We start from the raw sequence: 21725 nt of genomic DNA, 5'->3' as shown, positions 1-21725 counted from the left end.
ACAAAAATTCAAAATTAAGTATAATTTTTTGCTTCAGTATTTCGTGAAAAGAGACTTTTCGCGTAGCGTCTTAGCTAAGACACATTACGAGAGAACTCTCGTAAGAGAACTGGCAATTTGAGAATACCTAGAATATGAAAATCAACCGTGGGCAGCAGATCCTTTTCTTATATAGTGCCAATTGTTTCAAACCTGTATTAGTTATTCTTTTGTTGAACATGAAATATATTTTGAAAAACACTGACAACCAAAACGATTGCTGGTAGCCATTCACTTCTAACTGGAATGATAATACTATGGAAGTCAATGGCTGCCAGCAACATTCTTTAAAATATCTTGTGTTCAACAGAAGAAATACATTCATACAGATTAAGAACAAGATGGTTTACAATGCGTTTTCATTTTGGTCATCTCTCCCTTTAAAATCAATAGCCATTATGGATATCGTCAATTTCAACAATACAAATTTTAACATGGCTCCTTACATCTGTTGCCAGTGCAGATGTCGAATTTAAATAAGTTCAGCTTCTTGCTTCTGTGCATAATCCCACTTTGCCATTAAGAGATGAGTTCAATGATCAGAATAAAAGCATGCAGATTAAGTAATCAATACGATGTATGCCGCAGTACACTTTTCAGTTATTTATAGAATTCATTAGAAATGTGTATTCACCTAATATCATAAAAGTAGTCCATAAAACCAGTCAGTCAATCAATTCTCACTGAAGATTTATTACAAGCTTTGAACAAGAGAACATATGAAATATTTACAAGACAATACAACATGTATAAAAAGAAACCATGAACAATGTAATAAAAAGAAACTTGGTCACACATGTGAGACTAGTTTGTCATTGATCACTTAAAAACAACAACAACAAAAAAACAGCCACATAAAACATACTTTCTGCAAGTATAAACGTTTCCTTAAGGTTTATATTCTTTTTATTTATTTATTTTTATTTATGAAAAAATCATTAAGTAAAAAAAACCTAACAACTCTGTAACCTTTTAGTATCATACACAGGATACTTCAGGACACTTAATAGTCATCAGAATCTGAATCCAGAGCGTAGGTCACAGGTTTGGTGGTACGTGCAGCTCGGCTCCTGGGAGCTCCAGACATCACAACCTTCTGTTCCAGCTGAAAGCTGTCGTCATCCTCCCTGCCCTTTGCTTTCTGGAACAGAAAATTAAATCAGGATTAAACTCACAAGCTTTTCAATAAAAGCTACTATAGCAAATGTCTACTATAAAAGTACATATATTTGTTTTCTTGCTTGTAGCTTTTTTGTACTAGGAAAGTATATCAGATTTTTCTGTTTTTTTTCTTGTACTGAACAATTATTTGTACAGCAGTTTAATATTGAATGCTACATGCAACTTAATTTGCAAGTATGTTTATCAATATTTAAACGTATAGAGTAAATCATAAAAATACTGGTTATCAAATACTGATACCATTAAAAATCTAATTTTAACTAACAATAAAGTGTCATAATACCTTTACAGCAGTGCTTTTGCCCTTGAGGCGATCTATCAGATTGCCACGTTCAGAGTCTGAGCTGTCTGACTGGTCACTGCTCAGAGCGGGCTTCCTCTTCTTGGCTGGTTTCTTCTCAACCACAACAGGGGCTGCGCCATCCGAGTCAGAAGACTGTTTGACAGCAACAGGCTTCTTGGTGGCTTTGGTTTTTTTAGGACTTGTAGTTTGTTGTTTAGAGAGCACATCAAGGATTGAGGGCTGTTTTGCATCTAGAAAGTTAAAATAATTTATAAATTTAACAAGAAGCTGCTTTACTGATATTCAATACAAGAATTTGCACTCTTATAAAAAGGTTATTTATCAGCATTTAGAGCTCCATGAAGAACTTTTAACATCCATGAAACATTTCCATTGCCCTATTTTTTTTATTTTTATTTTTTTTTAAGAACTGTTCACGAAGTTCTTTGGGGAACTAAAAATACTTATGGAATCGCTGCCCTTTTAAAAACGAAGAGCATAAAACTGCATTGAAATTCCACAATTAAGTAACAACATTCAAACACCTGTAGCTTTCTTCTTAGGAGCGGCACTTGTCTTCTTTGCGGCCGGTTTCTTGGTTGCTCCTACAGCTGATTTTTTCACAGGTTTAGGAGCCGGCTCTTGGCTGGTCTCAGCTAGTTTAACAAGCATAGTAAACAAGTAAACCAGCTGACAAACAATCACGTTACAGACAAAGCTCATGAAATGATCTGTGATAGGCAGACAGTTGTGTGGTACTTACAGCCAGACTTGCTACTGGCTTCGAGTTTATCTGCTTTTGGTTTGCTGGTTTTTGCTGGTGCTTTTTTCCTGAAAGAATCAAAAAACAATATTATAGAAGAAAACAGATAGAATTTTGGAAAAATACTATAGATAGAGATATAAGAGAACGATCAAAATCTGTGTAGCAAAAGTAGAAGTGGTGTCAGTCTTACACAAAGGGTGCAGGAGGAGGGGAGTCAATGTCACTATCAGGTGCACCGCTGGCTTCTGGGATGAAAGACTCATCATCCTCAATGACAGCACGCCTCTGTTTAGAGCTCTTTGCCCAGTCATCAAACTCATCTTCACTGCTCGACAGACTGTACTTCTTTTCCACCGCAGCTGCAAAGACAAAATTATTCACATTTTTCCCCAATTTCCCAAAACTGGATACTTTCCAATTTACTTTCAGGGATCCCACACTTTTGTCAAACGGATTTACATGATCTGCAGTCTCAACTTGATGCAGTTGCTGATATTCATATGGCCAAAAATTAAGAAATCGTTAGAGCTTGTAAAGTAAATCAGTGAGATCTTTAGAATACAGTAGACCTCCATAAACTATATATCAGATCACATTCTCTCACAATAGTCTTAGAGTCACAGGGAGTCCGACATTTTCATCCAAAATCTTTGCACGTAAAAAAATTATAACTAATTACCACATGTTGTGTCAATCACATTTACAGGCTGCCTCCGAAACTTCTGTCTGTCATAATATTTGGATCAGATTCGATTTTATAAATTTTCACACTTGTACTAAAGGAGTAAACTTGCATGAAGCTTTTCACCTTTGCGCTCTTTCTTTTCTCTTGGAGCCACTTCCTCAGGGATAAGCTCCATGTCAGATTCAGACTCTCCCTCATCAGAAGACCAGGGGTTCTTCTTCTGGACCGGTTTAAAGGAGAGGGTGGTCTGCTTGCCTGACTTTGCGCCTGACACAAAGACAAGATGAAACCTTAAGATCAGAATTTGATGACACCGTATGAATGCATCTGATAAATCCCATCCAAATGGCACACCCCAGAACTACAAAAGGACTCTGAAATTGTTAACGAACAGCTGATCCTTCTGTAAATTCAAAATTCAAATAGAATGGTGGCATTTGAAATTCTGTACCAACTGTGTGATGGTGTATTTGTGTGTGCTACACAATGAGGGCCATGTTCTTTCCAATGGTCTCATGGCAAGCCTTAACCAGTTTACATTTTTATGTAATTGTGGAAAATTTATAAGAATTTGTATGATTGAATTACACTCCACTGAGGTTTAGGGTCTAGGGGTGTAACTTGTAATATAGTCACCTATATTTAAGTTATATACTAATTTCGACTACCGTATTTTTATGAGTATAAGTCGCATCAGTCCAAAAATACGTCATGACGAGGAAAAAAAACATAAGTCGCACAGGACTATAAGTTGCATTTATTTAGACCCAAGAAGCAAGAGAAAACATTACCGTCTACAGCCGTGAGAGGGCGCTATATGCTGCTTAGTGTACACTATGGGAGCACTGAGCAGCATCTCTGGAAGCATAGAGCGCCCTCTCGTGGCTGTAGATGGTAATGTTTTCTGTTAGTTAATTTCTCTTGGTTCATGTCAAATTAATTTTGATAAATAAGTCGGACCTGACTATGAAAAAAAAGTGTGATTTATAGTCCGGAAAATACGGTACATGAAAAGCAGCAGTCCACAGACATCCAACTTCCTCTATTTTCATATTGTACATGCCGGTCTTACTTTTGTCTTTGGCTGGCTCTTTCTTGATCTTCTTGGCGAGTCTTGCAGACAGTCCCATTTCAGAGCCATCGGCTGCTGTGTCTGCATCATCATCGAACTCCATCTTCATCACCACACCAGCCTCTTTCTAAAAATACACACAAGTATTCCCTCAGGATCCGCTAAACTTATGAAATGTCTGGCTATGAAAACTGATTGAATTTGCTGCTGTAAAACAAATAATCTGAATGAACCGTAAGCTGAAGTACAGTGACCTTTCAGAGATTTGCCTACATACCGTTTATGCACGCATGCAAATCTCATTCAGCACACACATACCTTCCCAGCTTTGCCTCGTTTGACTCCCTCCTTCTTAACGGCTTGGACCTTCATGGTGCTGGTGATGCGGGGGATGACGCGCCGGCCCTGTGGAGTGGGCATGGTCTCGTTCTTTACCTTCACCACCTTTGATTTTCCCACTTTACCTTTCACCACAGGCACTGAATTTTGGGACTCTTTCTCCTTCTGTTCCACACGCTACATGCAAACACAGATAACCATTGTTGACTTTACAAATCACTAATGACACTGAAATGTTAGATTTGAAAACAGGCACAAATTTCAGTAAAATGACAAACTTATTTCTTTATATGAAGCAACTCCAATACAATATGTACATAAGCTTCCACCAAATAAAAAAATAAATGAAAAAAATACCTCCAGCTCCTCAGTAAAGGCTGCCAGATCCTCTTTCCACAGATCAGCAGGTGCTTTCATCTTGAGCGTGTTCAACTCCGTCATCTGTAGAACAGAAGCATGAGAACTTTTGTAAACTCCACTGCTATACGAAATCACCAGCTGTGCTTCCATCATCACAGACTTAGTCACCTTAGCATCTCTCTGTCTGCACAGCTCATCTTTCTTTTCTTTGGTCAGGTACCACATGGGCATGCTGAGTAGATAGTTATAATCAGGGCCAGATGTTTCCTCCTCTTTTTCCTTCTCCTCCTCATCCTCATCCTCCTCTGCATCCTGCCAAACACAAAATGAAAATTATACTAATGCAGGTAACAGGTCAAAAGGAAGAAACCAAAAGAACTGTATTTAATAAACGAGGTTGTTGTGGAGCGTACCTTTGCCTGAGCATCTTTCCATGCCTTAACAGGGTCTGAGTCATAGCCCATCTGCTGAAGCATGCGGATCAGCTCCTTCTTAGGTTTATTTTCTAAAAATAATAAAAATAAGAAGCTTAATATCAAACACTTAGAAAAGACCGTTACCTTGGAATCGGTATTTACTTTTAACACCTAGAGATACACTATATAAAAGTACCATATTGGAGTTTCCTACCAAGACTTTGGTGACCAGCCAGAGTTTTAAAGTTAACCAAACATGCATTTATATCTGACAAAACTCCAAATATACTCAAATTAATCAAATCGTAAGAGGTTGCAATTAAATAAATTACATAGACTGTTGAAATGCATGGTTAAAAAGGAAGCATGGAATGCACACAGCTTGAGATACGTTTTTCAAGTCTCAGAGCAGGTGAACGGTGAAGTGAATAGGAGAGGGAGGGTTGAGCCCCTGAAATTAGGATTGTAATTACACTACTGTAAAATAAATTAACATTCGTTTAATCATTTAGCAGATGCTTTTACAGGATTTCTACAGACATTAACAAGTTAAATATAGGGCTGTCACGCTAACAAATTTTACTGTACGATACATTTATCGCGATAAACGATAATATTGTCATTCTAAGACCAGTTTCAACTAATAATGATAATGTCATTAACAGTACACCTTTTCAAAGATCAATAAACTTATTTTATGGCAGATTCAGAGCAAAATACACCAACATGTTGACTGTGTGGCTTAAAATTAATAAATTTTGTATGTTATATTATGTTTATATGCCAGTTAGGGATGCTCATATTGACCGTTTAACAGTTAACCGATAGTAAACATTTTGACCGATGAAGGGGCCATTCACATTCAAATGCAGTATGTGCGCTCATAATGCAAGCGACACGCGCAATGCGTTCGTTTTTTTCCAGGCCCGTCCGCACCGCATCCAGTTAAAAACATCTCAGCTTTTCAGAATGGCGCAAGCGCACCAGGTCATTTGACAAGAACCAACTCAATCAGCTTCCTTCGGGGTGAAATTTCCCATTGTTTTTTAAAAATGGGGTGCACCCAAACACTGCAGAGTTTTTTTCTTTTTTTACTTTTCTTTGAAAATAAATCTTGTAGCAGAGTTACGGCAAGGGTTTTTCGGTGGTGGAAATCCATTACTGAAATTTCCTTGTAACGGAGATCGCAGCTGATGAATGCTTAGCAACAACAGACGCCTCAGGAGTGCAACTGCCCAAGCGCTTTGGAAAGGAGGAGCACGCGCGTGTGCGTGTCTGTGTTAACTCACTGGGCGCATTGACACGTCTACAGACATATTTAGTGGAGCAAGCCAAATGAAGCGAGTAGTAGCAGTAGTGCAAGTACAATGCTGTATCACTTGAGACGCAAACATCCACAAGCAAATGAAAGGTGCTTCCCAAAGCTAGCCACTCTAGTGAGACTAACATCTGCCCCATCAGAGAGGGTGTTTTCTACCGCGGGCTGTCCACAGGCTGCGCTCCAGATTAACCCCACATCCTGACAGGCTACATTTTTTTTAAATAAAAATTTTAAAAAGCCGAAAAAATTACCTTTTCAATACCACCTTTTATGAAATGTAAAACCTAAAGCGGTGATGGAAATACGTCATAAAATGTAATTTATGAATACACTATACAGTGAAATTTTCATATGAGCAGACAAACGCAGAAGCGCGCAGGAGAAACAGCAAAACAAAATGTAGGTCACAAATTAGAAGCAAAAAATAAGGATTTGTCAAGAAAAATGTCGGAAGAGTTCGATATAAGCCAAGAGTAGACTGGTTTTCCTTTGCTAAAGTAAGGAAACTTTGCTACCTTTGCTCCAGTTATCAAACTCGAAAGACAAGGTTCTCACACAGGTGCGGGCACTGTGTATACATCCTTCGTCATCTGCCTGGAATGGCTTGCATGTATGACAGCTAATGTTTATAATGTGAGAAAAGTGTTTATAATGTTTTAAATATGGATATTTTTTACAAAAACGCAACGATTAGGTACAGTGGGCCTTTATTCAATTCTTGATGGAAGAGATGTGTATTTAGCAGTTTCTTGAAAATGGAAGTCTCAGAAGCTCTAAAGTCTCAGATGCTTGTATAGAGTTGGGCAGCAGGTAGTAGTTAAGGTAAATGTGATTTTGGGTCTCTTTGAGATGGCACTGTGATGAGCTTCTGGAGGCCTCACAAGTCTGAAGTAAGTGTAAATGTAATGTGATGAGGACATTACCATAGCTAAAACCATGTCGGAAACATGGATATTAATTCTGAGGTAATACTGCACATGTAATAAGACCTACTAATTTTTTCCTTTTTTACATTTAAATCCTAAAGTGAATATCCACTTTCACCATGTGCATTCCAAGGATGTCACTGTTATCAGTTTATCTGTATTGGCCAAGTAGCACCCATTAAATAATAAAATACGTCATAAAATAATTTAGTTAGCTCTATTTAGCTCAATCTAATGTGTTGATAGACAAATAGGTTAAAAATGCTCTTGTAATGTGTTGAGGTCAGTGTATGGCACAAGGCAAAACTAGAATGTGCTGAAAACTATGTGCTGCTTCTGCATGTGATGTGAAACCAAACACAAAGAGAGAAAACCAAGCATGTCTTACCAATGACCAGAGTGCCCTGGATCTTCTCCAGAATGAATCGGGCCTGGTTGGAAAGTCTGGCACTTTCAGCCCCCAGCATACCTAGCAGCCAGTCTTTCCTTAGGACGTAATACTTCATTCTGAGCTCAAAGAAATCCTTCAGGATGTCCTGAACAGACTCGTACTTCTTCAGACTGCCCACATGATCAAACAACACCTGCATGAGAATGATGCAGACAACAAATGTTTTTAGGATTGGGTAAAAAAAAAAAATGAATGCATTTTTTTAAAGGATGAATTTTGTGATTTTAAATATATGGTGTGTGCTGTTCACCATGGAGTGACAGGTGAGCAGATTCTGTAGTTTGAAGACTTTATGTAGTCCAGCTGCCTCAGCCTCTCTCAGGCGCTCCTCTGTCATCTTAATGACGAAACGCACTGTGGTGTCTGTATGATACTCCTTATAGTCTGTGATTAAAGAAGGAACCTTCTCCGTGCCGTTCAGCATCGCCTCCAAAACATTCTCCTTATAGGTCTGAGAGAGATCATTTTATTCATCATTTATTCCAAAGAAAATGTTTTGTTATTTTTATCTGCTGAACTGACTGGCATAATTTTCTGCTTGTGCTCAATTTCCATATTACCCAGATTTATACCAAACGTCACAGGCTAAACACATTGCTAATTTTATATACAGCATGAAACCTGAATTTACAGTGAAGGAAACGTTGGTATAAACATTTTAAACTCTAGCAGATATTGCTGAATGTCTTTATGATTTAGTTGCACTAATTTTACCAGTTTATCATGCCAACTGAATATTTACAACCACTACTTTCCACATAAAAAAAAGCTGTGTCCTACAAGGAATCATAAATAAACTTCCTAAAGAAAGTATAAAAACACTTCACATACCTGTGTCCAGGTTTTGATTGGCAGTTCAGTGATCTCAATGGTGGTAGAGTCAATGATGGCCACCTCTCCGTTATTCACATACTGATTCTTCGCCAATTCATCAATGGTCCCTTTGAACCCCTTATAGCTTGGAAGCTAGACATAAATTGGCGAAATGAGTACATCAACCACTTCTGGTTTAGAATAATATGCATTATGAAAACAACTATGCGTTTATGGTAATTAAATTTAAAACATGAATTTTTACCATGGGAAGTGGATCTTCTCCACTGAGCATGCGATGAATATTGTTGATGATCTCTCTCACATCATAGTTGGGGATGCGGCTGGCCCATCCTGTGCCGATGCCCTCACCTCCATTAGCCAGCACCAGAGGGATGATGGGTATGTACCACTCTGGCTCCACTCGCAAATTATCATCGTAGTTATACTTCAACAGGTTATCGTCCACAGCAGGGAACAGCAGACGAGCAAGTGGACTGAAAATAATTAAAAACTATTTTGTTTTATTTACTAGTTATGACATTTTTATTTGTTAGCCATAACCATTAGCCGTGTGCATCGGTGTACCTGAGCATAGTAAAGATGTATCTGGGGCTGGCAGAGTCTTTGCCTCCATGCAAACGTGTGCCGAACTGACCCAGAGGCTGAAGCATGTTCAAATTATTACTGCCCACAAAGTTCTGAGCAAGACCCACAATGGTCATCATAAGAGAGACCTGAGGAATAGAAAAAAAAATAGAAAAATAGTTGTAACATGCGAAAGCTACCAGGTACACTAGTTTCATATTACAGTCATAACAGTAGTTTAATAGAGACATCTTAGCTCAATTTGACTTTTGAATGTGTTTTTATAACTTATAGCAGGGCAGTATCTTGCTTAAAACAAAAGGAATGTGACAAGATTTTCCATATACAGACTAAACAATGAATGAGGTGAGTGGTGCAAAAGTCCTCACCTCTCCATGGTGATATGCTGACATCTCAGCCACTGATCCAGCCAATTGAGCCACTTTCACCTCTCTCTTATCATTCCTCTTAAAACAGCAGAAAAGCACTTTCCTTTGGCCTGGTTTTAGACCTGAAACATACATATACACATTACTTCTCTGCATCTTTGTTCAGTAGTTCTTTTCTTGTATTCTATGATTGCCTTGACTATGACTATCGTAGACAAGCAGCACAACTGCATTATTTTACCCTTTGTAAGCCTATAAAACTATACAGAACAATTCAAAAATGACTATTGTAATGCTGCAGAAATTCGGGTTTCTCACCATCCACCAAGCAGGGGATTGATCTCTCGTTGTCAGAGTTGGAGAACTGCACAAGCTCTTTATTGATAAAATCATGGTAGGTGAGGGATGTGGTTTCCTGTCCGTACAGGTACTCCTGCACAAAGCAGAAACAAGATTGTGCTTTCTAGTGGCACACAAGTCTATAAACTATATTTCCTATTTAAAAAAATAATTTTTTTTTTTTTAGGGTTATGGTACCTCAGGAAGGTTGTGTTCTCTGCGCTGACGTCTGTTGATCATGAAGCTGGTCAGCCATTCCTTCCTCTCATCTACCATCTTCTTACTAAAGGCCTGCAGAAAGACAAAAAAATAAAAACAAGTCATAAATATCTTTATGAAGATTAATTTTATATTCAAAGTTGCTTGATTGTGTCCACTAGAAATTCAAACAAAGACATGGTTACCAGGGTGATAGCTTCATCATCAGCCGGCCCGGAGTACTTAAAAGGGATTCGGTGTCTCATCATATCCGAAAAATACTCTTTGGCCTCCTTAGATGTGCTGGTACCCAAACCTGGAGAGAGGCGGATAGAAAACTACATGAGATATTTGCAAATCACTATGTATACATGCACGTTTTAGAACCACTTTCAAAAGTTATTATTGCAAACACCCGGTGTGCTGGTGACCCAGTCTGTGCCCCCTTCACTTTCTACATCACTTGAACATATAAGGAGGACAGAGTAAAAACACTGCTTACGTTTGCCAGTGGACTACCACAGGTGTTTGAGACAAACCTTTGTAGTATTTGATCTTCCAGGATTTGGTGTTACTTTGTTTCTCCTTCCACTCATTGAACTCTGGGATACTGTAGAAAGCAAGCTCCTGCTTCTTATTGGATGCCTAGAGAGCAATCATACTGGCAGTCAATGAAATGTTTCCACAACAAACATTCTTGTATATTACTGAGGACAAATGCAGATGGAATCTACCTTGATGATAGGTGTGATAAACTCTTCTAGGAAGTTGTGGCGCAGCAGTGACGGCCAGTTATGATGGATAAAGTTGATGAGAAGACCTTTAATGTGAGATCCATCTTGATCCTGCAGATATAATCCATTATTATACATACAAACTACACAAATATTCTGTAACATGCACACTGCATCAGTCTGACCTGATCTGTCATGATCATGAGCTTGCCGTAGCGCAGGCTCTTGAGTGACTCAGGGTCACTGTAGTTTTTCTTGTACTGCAGACCCAGGATCTTTATGATGTTGTTGATCTCAGCATTCTCCATTATCTGCAAAAAAAAAAAAAAAAAAATTTGTTTACTTTTGTGGGGTTTGTAATTGATACAACCCCATGAAGTGGGACTGGGCTATATGACCTAAAATCAAAACCTTGATTCAATTATATATTTTTTTTCCCGTTACATTTTTGTGTGTGTGTGTGTTTTTAACACCTTTATTGTGAAAGAACAGTAAAGAGCTCACAGGAGAGCAGTGGATCAGCAAAGGACCTCAAGGCAGGATTCGAACTCGGGTCACCGTGAGCGCTGTTGTGCTATACAAGGATGCACTAGCCACAAATATTGATAGATTTTTATTGCCCTCATTGTTCATTAAAAGGTTTGTATATCACAGATCAGTTTTAATGTAAAAAGCTAATTTCCTAAAATATTTTGCAGGAAAAAAAAAAAACATTTACCTGCGAAAAGTAGAATATAACTTGCATCTCTTTTAAATTAGTATTATTTTAAAGGGACATGAAACCCCAGACTACTTTCATTTTTATTTAATTTCAGATTTTAGCAGAGGTGTTTGTGTTGCAATTCATAGAGGACAATGTTAGCATTCGATAATTTTAACTGTTGGGAGATAACATTCAGATTGTGAGATGAAATTGCGCACGTTAACAGAGAAACGTGCGTGAGAGCGCCCTCTGGCTTCAAGTATGAATGAAACACACTGCATGAGAGTTTAGCACTCTGATGTTCATCTCACTGTATTCTGGGTCTGAATAAAATATCAATCATGTGCAGACTATCCTTTCTCTTTGAGTTTGAATCTATATTTATTCACACCAGCTCTTGAAAACAAAGTGATGTCATGCCGCACGAGCTGCTGTTTCTTTGTGGAGTCAAAAGGGCCTAACTCTGTGCCACTGCATAGCTAAAGATGCGTTTAAAAAAAAATTATGCGAATAAATATAAATATAAATATATATATATATATCTCCGAGACCTGATAGGGAGTTAACGTCTGATTCCGATAGAGTCTGAAACCAAGTGATCGAATCTGGACATGCCTAGCAGATTGTCTTCTGACTGGTTCACTGCATGTAAAAGTTTTTTTAACGTGCCTCTCACATGCAAGATGCTGCAAAAGATGTGAGCGCAAAAGATCATACACACACAGTAAGTATCTTTTTAAGGGTAAAGTATTAACGGGATAAAAAAAAAAAAAAACGACATGGGAAAATTACATTGGTTAGAAGTTTTGATTTTCGGTTTCGTTTCGCGTAATAGTCCAGCCCTACCATGAAGCACTCAAAATGCTTTTAAAATGTACTGACCTGTTTGTGTGAAGCCTCTCGAACATTGAGCATTTTACCACGCAGAGGGAACACACCATAGCGGTCACGTCCCACCACACCCAGACCCGACACGGCCAGAGTTTTGGCCGAGTCTCCTTCTGTCAGGATCAGAGTGCAGCTAGTGGAGTTCTTCCCACCTGAAACAATCCAGCAATCCTGAAATTAACCTCTGAAAGGGTTTTAATATTTAAACAGCAGAACAAACCTTGTTACCTGCATCGTTGGCGTCATCCAGCTTGGGTACTCCTTTAATCTTAGTGTGTTTGACAGCAGAGCATTTCTTATTGAGCTGAGCCTGGGCTTTAAACTTCACCCAGTTCATAATGCTCTCCACAATTCCACAGTTATTAGCCTACAAACAAGACACAGAGGGGTGATTTAGCTCAGGAGTTTACACGGCTGTAAGGCATCTGCATTCACAAACTACCTGCTAGTGACCAATTAACATCAACATTTCAGTAAATGGTACCAATAAGAGTAAAATTTTACAGACCTTGATACCAATTTTACCAAATGGATACCAATCACCAATTTGGAATTATTTGACTAACAGGCAATTCAAGATGGTTTAAGAGTCTCATTTCTCACCTGTTTAACAAATTTTTCACTCAGATGGCAGGTGGAACCGAAATTCTTCTGCTGTAATGTCATGTTCTCTTTGGTCTGAGAGTCAAAGCTGGGGTTCTCAATCAGACAGTTCACAAACAACCACATGTGGTTCTTCACCTGCACAGAGTCCAACCAGCACTTTACATCTGACCACAAAAATGACATTTCCATAATCATTGAGATAAGTTGTATAAGTTTTAATAATCATCAGGATGTACCTGGAAAGGTTTGACAGCCACTCCAGCCTTGTTCTTCTTTTTCACCACTTCAATCAGTTTGGACACAATCTGGTCTGCAACATAGTCGCTGTGTCTGCCACCCTGAGACACAAAACATCATATTTAAAGCACTTTCCACTGTCAAGAAAGATGTCAATCCATGTTTACAACAACTTTTAATGGAGTGTCAGATAGCCACCCAGTTAAGGCCCCTACAAAAAGAACACTACAGCATCCACACCAATGTATGTTAATATTCTTATGCAAATGCAGTTAAAGTCCGATGCGTCCTGTTGCTGAGAGGCGCAAAACAGTGCTGTGGCTATGTTTGGAACGATTTTTTGTAGGAGAAAGAGCAAAAAAGATAATATGGTGTCTAAAATGTAAGTCTCTTAATATTAACTTGTTTATTGAACTTCTTTAACAACAATTTTTTCTGAACTGTTTAAAATCAAAATTACAATCATGCTGTCTTTTGGAGAGAAAAACAGCACTCGTGTGTGATATTAACTGTATGAAATGATATAAATATATACATTTTCTGCCCCATATATTGAAGTATGTGATAATTCTGAATGCATTTTAATAAACTGATTCATGCAATGAAAGAACGCACTATAAATGCACACACGCGTGCACTAGTCTAACCTGCTAGAATTATTGCAATTCTGGGCTTTCCGTACCCAAATTTAAGACCTCTTGAAATCATAATTAAGACTTTCCTGTACAATTTAAGACTTATGGCCTTAAATTTGATACAACTAAATTTAAGACTTTATGACCCACAGAAACCCTGTATTCAGCAAAATGGCTCATTTGTCATGGTATGTCACTTAACTACATCACGTTACGATTAAACAAAACATTTACAATTTTTACCCAAGTGTGTTTCTTTGAGTGTGTGGTTATGCTCATTTGTTTTGAAGTCTCTCACAAAGAGACAGACAGTACAATTGCATCAGATTTCTGTATTTTGTAGGAAATCAGAATATAAGTGAATATATGTTAATGGAAACAACATGAAACATCAGTATTATAGCTCCACCCATGGCACGCCTCCAGGAGTTCGGCTTTTTCCGGAAAAAATCTGAAAGCTGTATTTTTCATAAATATGATAAAACTAAAGACTTTTTGGATATATGAAGGATACAGCACTACTCTATAGGTACTCAAGATTACCATGAGATTAGGTGAAACTGTGTATGTTATGTACCCTTTAACAATTGATACCAGAAATACACTATCCATTATCGATCGCTGTTTACACTGAATGATGAATAATAAAATTAGAAGAAGAATCGCTCACATTTAGATGCTTTGCTGGTTATTTTTTGTCACTTATGTTTTAATCAAGCTAATTCACTGGTTGGGCAAGTAAAAAAAAAATATTATAATTTAAACATGCTAGAAGGCTGTCCAGCTGTAGCTAAACTTATTATTATTAATGGAAACATTAAGAAGGTAGTTTGACCTGTATTCTGCTACTGCGATTCTCTTTGATACAGTAAAAAAACTTTGGTCTGTCCAATGATTGTAAACAGTCATTAGGTCCTTCAGATTAAAGATATTTTAGCAGTAATGTGACCAAAAATATTTAAGACCCATCAAATTTGAATTTTGGACATTTTAAGGACACCCTGCATTGTAAAAAGTCCTTTTGAAAACTGAACATAATACCAAATTGCAAAGCTTAAGAGGTTTACCTTAGTTGTGGCAATGCTGTTAACAAAGCTGACTTGCTGGAACCCTTTATCACTTAGGGTAAGACACACCTCCCAGCGCTCATTCACAACCTCATGGACTATTGTCAGGGGAGAACCGGTCTCATCCACCTTATCCTTTACATACAGGTCCACATAGCTACGGAAACCATTAATCTAAAAAGATAAAGGAAATTAAACTTAGTTGGAAGATACAGTGATGCAAACAAACAGTACAATTCTGTGGGGTCAAGAGCAAAAACCAGTCATATACTCACAGGCAGTTTCTTCCCGTTGAGAAAGACACGGACACCCTTAGTGGACCCAGCAATGTCATACGCTCGTCGAGTCAGCAGTGCAACAGTATCTTTATCTAACGCCTGCATCTTAAACTTTGCCAGGTCCGGCTGGAATGTGATGCAGGTGTATTCTTCACCATCAAAGGGCTTGATCTTATACTCGCCTGCTCGGCCCATGTTATCAAACCATGTCTTTGGGGAAAAGATTAAAGAAGCTTTAACATGTTGGTCCAAGATGAGGCACATCAGTTCTAATCAATGTTGCCACTATTAAAATCATACTGACTTTATGATAACTGAAGCACCACAATCTAACTAGATTGCTGACAGAATTCTAAACTACAGGGCCCGTATTCATAAAGATTTTAAGAATCCTCTCAGAAAACTCTTAATTTAGCTTAAAAACTTTTACGTAGGAGTCTTAGCTTAAGAGCGATTCGGGACCAATCTGAGAGCTACTCTGAGTAAGGGAAAGACAAAAACTTTCATCTTAGTGAGGAGGCAGGGTTGACCCAGTTGCTATGTATGACACAATCTTTTGAAGACTGTGTTTGGTTGGTTGTCCAAGAAGGAAAAAAAAAAAAAAAAAAGTGATTTTAACCAGCGCCAACATTCTGATCTGAAAAATGAAGCCTACTCGGAAGTGCGAAAAACTGCAATACATCGAAAATCCGCCAGGGGAAGGTCCCAAAAGGGTGCAAATGTCCATAGCCCCCATGTTAAAATGTCCGTTTTCACAGCATAAATTCATGTTTTTACAAGTTGGTCCCATGGACTTTTATTGTATTTTTCGATAGCTTCCGAGTGCCTGACAACTGTGAGGGGGGTGATTTTTTTTCTAACTCGTTAGTTTAGATCGTATTTAGATATAAAATATATGACAATAAGGGTGTGGTTAACTTTGAGTGACAGCTTGATTGACAGCTGACAAGGCAGCGCCACGGAGAATGACAACAAGAAGCGCCATTTTTTAATACAGTTGACATATAATACTACTGTTTCTGTATCATGAAATGTAGTTTTAAGAGGTTTTCAGGCGAGAATGTAGTTGTTTAAAGCTCAAATCTGTGGTTTATTTAAAGATTTATGAAAATTTTATCCAGTTGATCCAGCGATGACCGGGCGCTCTGCATTCATGTACCCCGCCTGAAGCAGTCTTTCCTCGGCTAGACCTTCTAAAGTTTGCCGCCAATGCCGCGGACTCTGGCGTCTCTGTAGTGGTTAAACATGAGATATAATTCATCTTGTGTATATCTAATGGGCGATTTTTGGTCTCGTAAATCTATATTTTTTTCCCTGGGCAATCGTTTTGGCTGAGGGGAAGTTTCATAACTTTATAAGCTATTTAACTTTACCGATGTATGGTTAGACTAGAGCGCTGACTTTGTATGTTTAACTGAATTGTTTGCTTTATTTGTATAGCTTCTTATACCTTTTACTTATACTTTTATAATGGCTAATATTGATAAAACTGAAATTTAACAAAAAGAGACTGGGTTGAGTTTTGTCATTTTAAATTTTAATACAACGAAGATGATCTGTAATGTTTACTGCAAAATCTGTTGTTTAGTACAAATGCACATTTCCTGGACCATAAAATGTTTAATATTTTTATATTATATTTAAAATGAAAAGAGGCAGGTTTGTGTTTTATATTTTGTTTTTCATAAATAGGCAAACGTTATGTGTAGTTGAATATAATCAATATGCGTTGCCTGAACCACATTTGTGTGGCTATAATGTTTAAGATTTCTTTTAATTAAAACGAAAATAGTTAGTATGGTGTTTTATAACATATTTCGTTGCCTAAAATATACACAGAGATAACCGAATTTGCACAGCGAGCTGAGTCAAGCGTGCTGCGTCAGAAGGTGGGCGGGGTTAGGATTTCCCAAGATTTTCCAAGATGGCGCTGCCCATACCCCCCATAAACGGCTTCAAACCCGTTCTTCAGAAAGTCTATGGGTGACGTCACAGATGCTTTGTCCATATTTTTTACATTCTATGGATTTTAAGTATTCTAATTCTCACTTTGAATTTACATGCGAAATTTTTCCTATTTGACAGTTTTAACGGTTCATTCCCCCTGCTTGTGCGCACCTATAAGCCTGCTATATTCATGAATGCAGTGTTTTGAGCCTGCAAGATGGGAATGTCCAGTGGAAACTAAATGAACTGCGACACAATAAGATGTTCTGAAAGTGCTGTAATTGTTTGTGTGATCACTCTGCTTACAGAAGGTTGTGACAGACCCAAATCATCACTATTGCATTGTTGCATTTTCCCAGTTGCCAAATATCGTAATGTAGTGATTACTTTAATTTCTGGCGCCATGGCATTTCTGCGCTGTGTTGGAGATGTTAGCACGTCTCTAATCTCCAATCAGTCACAAACATGATCCCTGCACGATCTAATCTATAGCATCTTATTAACTCACTGTCATCCATTGTCTGCAACACATTTCTTCTGCCTCGTCGTCTTTTTGCCATTTTCTCCTCTGCTAAAGAAACTCTTAAGCCTCTTAAAAGTCCTCGTCTGTGCTCCTAACAAGTTTGACCTTTAGACCTCTTTTAAGGGTTAAGATGCTTTCTGAATTACTTTTTTCTTTACTAGGATTTTTTCTTTAAGAGTAAACGGCCACATTTCTAAGAATTTTCTTAGAATTTTGTCACTAGGAGCTACTTTTTGCATTAAGATTCTTTATGAATACGGGCCCTGGAGTATTCAATGATAATACTGCTTTTGTCATCAACTGACAGCCAATACTTCACCTTAAAATGACCTGGTGTGCAATTGCAGAGGATTTCAGTTTTTAGGATATAGGCATATAAATCGTACAAGCAGACGAATATAATGTTAACTATTTTTTAAAAAGTTCAAAGTTGTCCTAAGACAAGAATGCATTTTGGTTTTAGGACAACTTTGATGAAAGGTTTTGATCCACTTCAAATGTTGACTCCTGTATATTAGTTTTATATTTAAAAACATTTGTATAATACTTGCTATATATAATACATCAACATGCATGAAGGGATCAGGTTTCAAGTTTACCTGTTTGAAACAGCGTTTTGACTCTCGGCACGCAGTCTCCACCGTGAACTTGGTGCTGAAGATGTTACACAACTTCGCACCGTATCCATTACGGCCACCTGTTAACAACATACACATGATTAAATATTACAATCAAGTCAAGTTCATTCATACGAATCCATGCATTTCCAGCTCGACCTCACCTGTGACCTTCTTCTCATCATCATCATAGTTACTGGAGGTCAAGAGTTGGCCAAAGATCAGAGCAGGAACATACACCTTTTCCACCTTGTGCTCAACCACAGGAATACCCTTTCCGTTGTTCCACACACTGATGCTGTTATTCTCCCTGCACACACAAACATGTATCACTTAGATGTCTTCCTGATCCACAACGCTGAACAATCTGAGCATAGGAAGTACTTACGAGTCAATGTTAACCTTGATGCAGTTCATAGCTTTGTCCCTCTGTTTGTTATCAGCAGCATTCACTATGAATCAAAGAATGACTATTATACTTAAGCCATTAGAGCACATCATCCCTACATAAGGTCAAAACTGAGTTCTTTTAAATTTTTGACCTTCATTTAACAATTTCATGACCTCCATGTATGTGCATTGATTGATGTTTATGTGAATAGCCTACATTAAATCTCTTCATCATATAAAGCAATTGTCTCAATTAAATTGAATTAACGTTGCAATATTTGTGATTTATGAAAGTTTTGGATTCATTGACTTTCAATGGAGGGACAGAAGCTTCAAGTTTCATTAAAAATATCTTAATTTGTGTTATTAAGAACGACGAGTGTCTTATGAGTTTGGAGTAACATTCGAAACTGTAATGATGCATGACGTGTTTTAATAAAATAAAATAAAAAAAGAGCAATGGAGCATAAGCAATAAAAATGAATACTAAAAATACTGTTGTGTATGCATTATTTTTTAATTTGTTTTTAAATTTATGAACAGAAAACATTCACTCGAGTAGTAAAGAATAAAGAGCAGGCCTATTTTATCAAAAATGTTAATCTGACTTTTAAGCGAAGGTAATTCAAGATAATTTTCATAATACAGTAAAAGGTAAACGGTTTAATTAGAGCGGTCTGTTAATCATAGCAATGACTTCTGATTAATCATTCTTATAATCCATTAGTAAAAACTGCTAGCAGCAGACTCTTTTATCACCAAAAAAAAAACCCTCACCCAAAATCTCGTCAAAGATCTTGTAGAGTCCTGGGACATATGTGATGTCTCTGCAGTTCATTCCCATATCCTCATCAAACACCCACATTTGCTAAACAGGAAAGAGTAAGCGAAGAAACGTTGGGTTATTTTACAGTTGTAATGGCACTAAAATCTGGAAAAAAAAAAACATTTTCAAGAAATTAGTTGGCCAGGTTCTTGACAATGAAATATTTTTTTTACACATAATTGAGCATGAATTCTTGCCTTAAAATCAGTGACCACTTTTGAATAACCATTGATTCTACTGCTGTATAAATGAAACACAGTATGGGCAGTATGCATTATTAATAAACAGTGGGTGGCAGTGGCCCTGATAAACAGCAACATAGAAGATCTCTACCTGAGTAACAGGCTCCACAGAGCCTATGTAGGTGTCAGGACGGAGCAGAATATGCTCCAGCTGGGTCTTCTTCTGATAGATTCTTTCCACAGACAGACGCTTATCATCTTTCTTGGGCTTACTTAGAGCCTTATTCTCAAACAAACTCTAAAAAAAGACAAAAACAATGTTACAGCAAATAGGAAGCAAGGTAAGATTGCTAAAATAAAGCACTAAATAAAGCACTTTTTTGGAAGTCTAGACAAAGGACAGAACGTTTCAAGACTACCAGTCCAATTATTTCCTGCTTTATATTATGTTGTGCATAGTATACACTTTTTTTTTAATACACACATTTGACAAAGTTTGACGTTAATGTTTGTTTTTTTCTTCGTAGTGTGATTTTTGGATTTTATCCAATTATGGTCAATTTGACCCCCCTTCATAAAATAATGATAAATAATAAAATGGCCCAGAGATTTTGAAATCGATAGACTGGTGAAGACCAGTCTTAATCTACAAAGCATTTTGGACAACATTTGCATTGCGCCATCAATACGGCGGACAATTTACTTAAAACAGATAACAGGCATCTCCATAATGTTACCGGTCAACTTTCAGAAACACACTGCTCACCTCAATGCTAACAGACATAACAGCACAGTTTGCAAATCTAATAGAAAAAAATATCGTCCCTTTCTCGTTCTGCTTTAGGAAACACGTGTGACCAACACCACGTTACCAGTATATTGTAACTACAGCATGCAACTGTGGCGGAAATGACTGTAACCATGGTAATTTTCTCGCAAGGGCGAGGAATCAGTTTTATTGAACTCGTTACTAATATTTAATATACTAAGTAATACAAAATGACCCTAAAAAAAACCAATGCATTATGTTACACAACGCAGTACACATTTGCTAGCTTCCAACGTAAACATATTTCAGTTAAATTCCGGCTAAATATGACCCATATATAATAATAGCCGTGTAACGTTAGTATATTAGAATAAAACGCTTAACATTTCAACCCTAACCCAATAGTACATTTTGAAGTACTATTGTTACTTCTATTTAAGTAACTTTTCATTAACAATAAAAACAAATAACGTTAGTCAACATGACACTGTATCCCAAATAACTATAATCTATTCTTATCAACTAATGTTTTCCATACATAATACATGAACACGGGTTATAGATTATTAAGGGTCCAGTTCTTTTGATAATGATGTTGTATAAATTAACGTTACCTTCAGAGGTCCTTCTGTTCCAGCCATTTTTACCGTTTACGTTACCTCTTTCACGAAGCGAAGAAAAATAAACTAAAATACAAACAGATCTGTCTTCAATTGTAACAAATCACTAGCCCTCCTAAATTACAGAAGATGTCTCGAACTATCGAAATTAAACCTATGAACGCATGAACTAATTCACTGACACTCGCGCGCCTACTAACCAGAGCAACAGTAACCGATTTTCAAATTTGAAATCACACATATGTCCTCCCGCCAAGAACGCTGGCCAATCACAGTCAGGAGTGGGTTGGGTTGTGGTGTTCTTAACCAATGGCGTTACAGATTTTGAGCAGCGACTCGCCTATCTTCATAGGTCCAATAAAATAGGCGATAACACTCGTTAAACCAATGAGATTTTTGTTCCGGTCTCTCTCACGGTTTAACGGTCAAGACATTATTATCAACAAATAACAATAACAAATGTTTGCGTTGATGTCTTTATATTTCTGTGAATAGCATAAAATACACTGAGAAAAGTATCCGAAGAATGAGAGTTT

General features: G+C 37.5%; 1 protein-coding gene across 1 annotated transcript; it reads right to left on the bottom strand.

Moving 5' to 3' along the window:
* Positions 1 to 712: 712 nt before the first annotated feature.
* On the bottom strand, positions 713 to 21411 carry top2a (DNA topoisomerase II alpha). Its single transcript, XM_059531933.1, has 35 exons — positions 21184 to 21411; positions 19952 to 20098; positions 19570 to 19660; positions 18791 to 18854; positions 18567 to 18712; positions 18385 to 18482; positions 15313 to 15525; positions 15038 to 15211; positions 13335 to 13436; positions 13096 to 13233; positions 12721 to 12859; positions 12487 to 12644; positions 11087 to 11212; positions 10902 to 11012; positions 10707 to 10812; positions 10374 to 10483; positions 10168 to 10260; positions 9949 to 10063; positions 9631 to 9752; positions 9242 to 9390; positions 8919 to 9150; positions 8672 to 8806; positions 8091 to 8291; positions 7778 to 7973; positions 5140 to 5231; positions 4895 to 5038; positions 4724 to 4807; positions 4346 to 4543; positions 4028 to 4154; positions 3079 to 3222; positions 2461 to 2629; positions 2268 to 2335; positions 2050 to 2160; positions 1505 to 1755; positions 713 to 1180 (listed from the first exon to the last, which is right to left on the bottom strand). Exons 1-35 carry the CDS (start codon positions 21208 to 21210, stop codon positions 1043 to 1045), a joined length of 4719 nt encoding a protein of 1572 aa, XP_059387916.1. The 5' UTR covers positions 21211 to 21411; the 3' UTR covers positions 713 to 1042.
* Between the last annotated feature and the right edge of the window lie 314 nt (positions 21412 to 21725).

The sequence above is a fragment of the Carassius carassius genome, chromosome 40 (genome assembly GCF_963082965.1).
Source record: "Carassius carassius chromosome 40, fCarCar2.1, whole genome shotgun sequence".
Classification (NCBI taxonomy): domain Eukaryota; kingdom Metazoa; phylum Chordata; class Actinopteri; order Cypriniformes; family Cyprinidae; genus Carassius; species Carassius carassius.
The sequence above is the reverse complement of the archived record's forward strand: the minus strand, read 5'-3'. Positions and strand labels throughout refer to the sequence as shown.

Bases quoted from the DNA above. Each gene is read 5' to 3' on its own strand.
- top2a (XM_059531933.1), bottom strand. From the start codon at position 21,210: ATGGCTGGAACAGAAGGACCTCTGAAG. The intron at 20,099-21,183 runs GTAACGTTAATT...GTCTTTTTTTAG, and splicing joins GAACAGAAGGACCTCTGAAG to AGTTTGTTTGAGAATAAGGC. The intron at 9,753-9,948 runs GTGAGAAACCCG...TGTATGTTTCAG, and splicing joins AATCCCCTGCTTGGTGGATG to GTCTAAAACCAGGCCAAAGG.